Consider the following 6,850-nt stretch of genomic DNA (forward strand, 5'->3'; position numbering starts at 1 on the left):
GGAAAAGGGCACGTGTCAGCCCCGGTGACTCAAGAAAGCCCCTGTGCCTGGGGAGAGGAGAGCTCCATATATGGGCCTGAGATGATGAGGTGGAGCTGGTGGAAGGGTTGGGGCTCCTAGTCTTCATTTTTAACACAATGTGATGTGTGTGTGTGTGTGTGTGTGTGTGTGTGTGTGTGTGTGTGTGTGTGTGTGTGTGTGTGTGTGTGTGTGTGTGTGTGTGTGTGTGTGTGTGTGTGTGTGTGTGTGTGTGTGTGTGTGTGTGTGTGTGTGTGTGTGTGTGTGTGTGTGTGTGTGTGTGTGTGTGTGTGTGTGTGTGTGTGTGTGTGTGTGTGTGTGGCCCTGATCTTTAATGTCCATGAAAACACAGGTAAAGAAGGAAGGTAGTTCTAGTTTTTTGGGCAAAAACTTTTAAAGTACCCTCAAAAGATCTGGACTGTACCATTGTCATTTGGATTGTTTTTGTTTGGGCCGGGGCCGGTCAAGTCCTCTCGATCGAGTGACCCTTTTCTTCTGCGTCAGAGATTCTGTGGCTTCAAGCTTCATATGAAAAATCAATCGAGTGAAGAAGAAAATAATAAGCAAAGCCTAGAAGCTTATCAACCAAATCATTGCCTGATGTGAGACGCAAAGCTACCCCGTCAACGGCCAAGCAATCCAATATTCTGGACATCTGGAGAAGTCCTTGTCAGAATGAAAATGAAGAGAAAGTTGAGAGATTTTATTAAAAGAGATTTGTTCACTGAACTGGACTGACATTAATATTTCAGAGACACACGATTCTTCTCTTTGATGCATGCAGCCCCTTTAGGGTGCCCTTACATCGGAGAGGGGGTGCGACTACAGACTGACAAAGTAGAGACCCGGGCTGATTTTGCTTCTCACGTACACTTCAAATCAGTTTCTCATTTGTCGTGCCGTTGTTTTGCTTTGCTGAAAACATTAAACATTTACTTTCTGAATCTTTAAGTTCCCGATTGCCTGTATTAACAAACATATTTGGGTGTTCTCACTTATACAAAACCATACATATGAAATAGCAGAGCCATGAAGTTGGCATTAAAAAAGCAATAAAAGATAAGGCCCCCTTCCCGATCAAATAACTCATTTTGGAAGTACTTCAAAGTTAATTGAACCACCCATTATTATTGGAAGCAGGTCAAAATCATCCCTCAAGGAAATTGCTTCTTGGTTTTTGGTTCATATTCTCCCAGAAATACTTTCTCTATGAAATCGTTTATCATTTCTCCGTCAAGATTGTCGACACGTTTCATTTCAACAAATGGCGATACGTTTCCTTACAACAATGTCATGAACGTTGCTCAATGGAAAGATAAAAAGCAAAAGGTTTAGGTTTCATTCCTCGGTTCGAGTCACGCCCACTTAACAACCATCATGCCTCATTCTCACCGGCTAAGCCAGCCTCTCGGCCAGTGGGCCTACTGGTACCTCCCTAATTGAAAAATGGGAAGGAAAAGAGTTGAACGAGGGCTCAGCCACTGAGGAGGATATCAGGAAGACTTGGCGGTAGCTCCCTCTTAAGGTGGGGGCTAAGAGAAGCCAGCTGGTCGGGATCTAAACAATTGGCCTCAGGTTTGGCCCCGTGCCTTCTGCTGTAGGGCCGCATACACACAGGTTGGAAGGCTTGATCCGGGTCCAACTCAACAACAGTTTGAGAGGGGGGACGAAATGCTTTATTGTCATTTAGAAAAAGCATCCCCACTTGTCTTACTCCTCGATCTCTAGAGAATGAAATAATAATATGCTCTTCATCATTCAACGTCCAACCCCCACAGCGGTTATAAATGACAAACATCTCCCCATGGCGGCGAGCGCCATCGATATTAGTCAACCTAGAGAACGACCGGTTCCTCCGTTTATTAACTTTTGATTGTGCAGATGGAGAAAAATACGGAAGGAAGAAAACCGCTGGTCTCTCTGTGGATGATGATGAGGATGAAGATGAAGTCGATGAGGATGATGATGCTGATGACGATTGCGATGACGGTATTTTCACGAGAAGAATACTTGGTCCAGGTGACGTTGGACTAGTCAGGGTTCGACTGGGTTCTGGGGATCAGAGGGTGATCTGTAGCAGATGGCCCCTGTGGTTGCTCAGGCCCCGTGTGACGGCCCCCGGGCACTACAGGCTGCCAGACATGTGGCCCTTGATACAGTCCTAATGGCCCTTATTAAAGATTGGCTTTCAAGTGCTTCTCCTTACCCTCTCCTGCGAAAACATTACCAAGGAAATTCACATAATCTCTCATTATTAGGTCTCCTTGACCATACACTGTAGTGTGTATCTATGTGTCGGTGCATGTGTGAACTAGTGTGTGTATTTTTATTTTATTTTTTGTAGGTGCGAAGGTGCCTGTGTGTGCCTCAGTGTGTGTGTGTGAGTAGGTGTGTCGGTTAGGGGCCGCTGTGTGTGTGAGTAGGTGTGTCGGCCCGTGTGTGTCCCCTTGGGCAGTTTTTTCATGGAGCACTAATTACAAGTGAACTCTGAAGGTGATGCATGGTCCTACAGCTACTGCAATCTAGACTACCGTCCCAACATTTCCCAGTCAATCTCAGTTCCCTTCCCAGTCAATATAAACTACTGATCCCACCGTTAGTGTAGCTAGACTGACGTTCCCACTATTCTCAGTCAATCTAGACCACCTTTCCCACTGCTTCCAGTCCATCCAGTCTACCATTCCTGCTGTTCGCAGTCTATTTAATACTGTTACCACTGTTCTGAGTCTGCCTTCTGCTCTGCAGGAGCCAGGGAAATAGAAAATGGATCCCTCTCATTATTTGTATCTTATTTTTTCCTTTACCCATGTCTGGAGCATTCATGTTGTTGACAGCCTCCCTGTTACCGATCGGACTACGTCCTCAATCTTGCACCAAATGAGGCACAGGACAGGAAGTCCCCATACACAACCCCAATGTGAACGATAACCTCCTGTGACGTTTTCATTAGAATTATTTGGAAATTTATTCCAAACTAGAAATGGATTTCCTGCAGAAAACGCGTGTGAATGCTGACAGCTGAATGAAAAGCGCGAAGCATTGCTGAAAATGCAGAAATGTAGAAATGTAAAATGAATTGATCTGAAGAATCTGAAAGTAGTAGTAGCTGAAGTAGTTGAAGTAGTAGTAGCTGAAGTATTAGTAGTAGTAGCTGAAGTATTTGTAGTACTAATGCTAGTAGTAGTAACGGTAGCAATGGTATTCTCTTTAAGAGAATAGCGGAGCCGGTGCGTGATTAAAAGTAGCCAAAAAGGGCTGGAAAAATCGCCCAATCTGGCAACACTGCCTGAACGTCCTCAAAAGGTAGCCCAATTTGGTGGGGGAAAACTCCCAATCTGGCAACACTGCTGAACGTCCTCACGCTCCAGCGTCAACGTAAATCAATGACAACAACTGAAAACGAAACCGGTATGAAACTTAAACTGTGATTCTGAATAAGTAGAAATGCTATCGAAATTCCGTTTTGATATTATTGAAGGTGTGTTTGGATTTGTTAAATGGTTTGAACTAAGATAAACGGTTGACAATTGATTTAGTTACGATGTCTTCAATAGTCGAAGTGTCAGAATGAGATCTCAATATCTAGAGTGTGAATTCACACTAATCATTTGTTTTATTTAATGAAATGCGAGTCAACATTTTGTTTATGAGCGGCTCGACTGAGTTTGGGAATCAGGTTTTGTGTGAAGCTGAGGGGGGGGCTTAAGACAAGTGTTGGATGGCGGACTGGGCCTGAGAGGTGCGGTAGTCCGTTGTGTGAAATGTGTACAACCTGGGCAGATTTCGGGTAATCCTGTGTAGCGAGCAGATATGCAGGCTAAGACTTCCTCTTCAGTGAGCCGGCCATAGTTTACATTGTTTGGATGCAGATATATGTTTAAAAAGAAAAATCTTCGCCAGATGATAGTTGATGGGATCCGAGATTGCAGTTCGGCCATGGGTTATTCTGCCTATTTTTGTTTACACAGATGCAATCAAAGCCCGCTCAAACGTGATTGGTCAATAATCCATTTACGAAAAACAGAATGATTTAGGTCCCAAAATCTTGTCCCTTGCAAACAGATGCTGCATTCATATGCAGGTGTCTGTTTATAAAGATTGCAATCGACTTGAAACTCTACAAAACTAACTAACCAGTAAACGTAACTATGTAAGCTTTGATTTGTATCAACTCAATAACAAAAAAGAATTGTATTATTACCTAAAAAAAACACATATTATTACCTAAAAAAACACATTTGTTTTCTTTACGTTACAGAATCAGTTTGATGATGCCTTAATGATAAAAACGGTTCTGCAACAGGTCCCTTTTAACTGAGTTTACTAGAAGTATAAAAACATAATGGAGCCTAACCAGTTTGTGTATATGACCCTTCTGACTCCAATCAGACAACATGAATCAACGTACCTCCTTTGTGGAGATCTACAACTCCTGTGGTGTCTACGACTTATTGGACCCAGGGTAAGTCTGCATTGGCCCATTTAAAAGCCAATCACTTAAACAGGATGCTCCGTCTGAATAAGTACGACACTCATTTGTACAATTCTAAATCATTTGCTTGGCTGCCATTTTCCCCCATCACCAGGTTGTTCCTGGTGAGCGGGGGGTTCAGCGTGCCTCTGCCTCCTCAAATCAAAAAGCACTCCAAAGCCAGCGCCAACTTCACCAGCACCCTGATGACGGCCTGTGGCTCGGTGGGCGTCTTCACCTACGACCTGGTCCACGACCAGCACAGAGACTACAACGCCGTGCTGGCCGTCATGTACTCGGTGCCCTTTGACTACAACCTCTACAGCAACTGGGGCGCTGCGGGCATCTTGAACCGCGGCACTGACTGCGACAACGAACTCTTCAACCTCATGTACTACGGCTCGGAGATGGGCTTCGTCCGGGTCAAAGGGGGCGCCGCTGCCAGAACGTACAAGGGAGAGATCGTGGAGGTGGCCATCAACATTACGGACTCGAGCAGGGCGGTGCTGAGTGTTGAGGTCAAGGAGCTGGGGCGGTGCTAGGACCGGGAAGATGGAGGGGGTAGCACTCCGTCTAACCCCTGTCATTACGACCAGATCAATTATCAATAATAAATAATCAATTGATCAATCATCATGAATGTAGATACAAAAATTCTGTTCACAAGTTCACTAAAGCCACGATAATTAAGAGTAATGTGTCATTCTTTGTCCCTCACCTTTTATCCTACTCAGCTGAGTACTTCAGTGTACACTTTCCTTGATTTACTATACAGTATATGATATAAAACTAGTTATATAGTGTGCTACCATCAGAGGCTGTTCACTTGGCTTTCCCGTGTGTGTGTGTGTGGTAGCGGTGCTGGTGGAGACAGTGTTTGTGGTTGTTCTAGGGCTTACGGAGGACATAATGCTGATGGTAAAGGTGGCTGTAATGGGTAATGGTGGAGTTGGTGGGGGTGGGGGTCGATGTGGAAGGGGTGATGCTAGACGGACCAACAGTGGGTTGTGCTTGCGCACGTAGCCAAGGTCGGATTGGATCTCCTCTGCTTCCACGTTGTTATGACTGATGTTCTCTGCTAGGCCTCTTGCAGTTGGAACAGTAGAACCGGGTGATCACTTGCGGTCGGCTCTTGGCTGAGTGGCCACGCATTTTCTAAACGGTGTTCACACAAACAAGCGCTGATGGAGGCCAGGCCGAAACGTGATCCAGGAGGGCCCCTTGCGCGTCAAACGCTGGAACCCGCGGCACGGTAAAACGCTGGTACAATTACAGCACAAAACAACCAGAACGTTTCTGCTTTTTTTCATGTTTTTCTGCGGTTAGACTGTAGTCCAACAAACGGGTTTCATATGTAGACTAACACCCCAGACATACAACATGTACACTTTTGCAGCACATGTGGGCGGCGTAACTCGGGAGGGAACAGGGAGTAACGAGGTAATCATGATTACACAGGCGTGCCATTCAGGAGCACAAGACCTCGCGGCTGGCTGTGAACCCTTCCGAACAAGTTGTTAACAAGTTCAGGATGTGCCTCTCTCTCGCTGTGTGTGTGTGTGTGTGTGTGTGTGTGTGTGTGTGTGTGTGTGTGTGTGTGAGTGTGTGTGTCTGTCTGGGTGTGTGTGTCGGTTTATTGGAAGGAGATGGGGTGCCCAGGACAACGTTCATTATGAGCAAAGCAGATGGTGGAAGAGCGATGTCGTCCTCCCTCCCGGAACTCATCCATCACTCGCTCACCTGTTCACCTTGTCATTAAGGGCTCAATATTTTACTTCACCTGTTTGCTTGGTCTTTAAGGTGCAATTAATGTAGATCACCTGTTAACAAAGCCATTAAGGTGCACATTCTGAGATTAGACACAGGCACACTCTAAAAAAAAGGTCTGACCTTGTCTTTGGGTTTTTTTTCTGGCAAGGTGAGCGGTTTTGTCAGGGTAAAGAAAATCCCTTATTTCTTTAGTTTAGTAAGGAATATATGTAGATAATATCTAATATCCACCCCAAAGCTTTTTATTCTTGTCTACTTCTATCTCTTCCGCACCGCCTTAAACTAATTCTTCCTCCCCCCCCCCCCATTCTCCCCGTAACCCCCCTGGTACGGGTACGGTGGCAGCCTCGCTGTAAACCAATCAGGGACTCAGAAATCTGATCCACCGCGCTCTCCTCCTGTCAGCACACATGTCAAGGTGAACTTGGGCGGGGTGGGGGGGAGGGGCGATGGTGTTCGGGGTCTTTAAATAACTACAGCCCTCTCCAAACTCTCCCACCCACTCCCTACCTCCTGGTTAAGAGTGAGACTCTTGTTTACAAAGACTTTGCAGGGGTTGTTTTTAGCGGAAACCCGATCAGAATATGAAGA

At 45.5% G+C, this 6,850-nt stretch overlaps 1 protein-coding gene across 1 annotated transcript; it reads left to right on the plus strand.

Moving 5' to 3' along the window:
- The first annotated feature begins 3,358 nt into the window (after positions 1–3,358).
- On the plus strand, positions 3,359–5,157 carry LOC307071985 (uncharacterized protein). Its single transcript, XM_079731121.1, has 3 exons — positions 3,359–3,426; positions 4,408–4,480; positions 4,605–5,157. Exons 1-3 carry the CDS (start codon positions 3,402–3,404, stop codon positions 5,029–5,031), a joined length of 525 nt encoding a protein of 174 aa, XP_079587247.1. The 5' UTR covers positions 3,359–3,401; the 3' UTR covers positions 5,032–5,157.
- Positions 5,158–6,850: the final 1,693 nt, after the last annotated feature.

Source organism: Pollachius pollachius (assembly GCF_949987615.1).
Source record: "Pollachius pollachius genome assembly, chromosome: 2".
Classification (NCBI taxonomy): domain Eukaryota; kingdom Metazoa; phylum Chordata; class Actinopteri; order Gadiformes; family Gadidae; genus Pollachius; species Pollachius pollachius.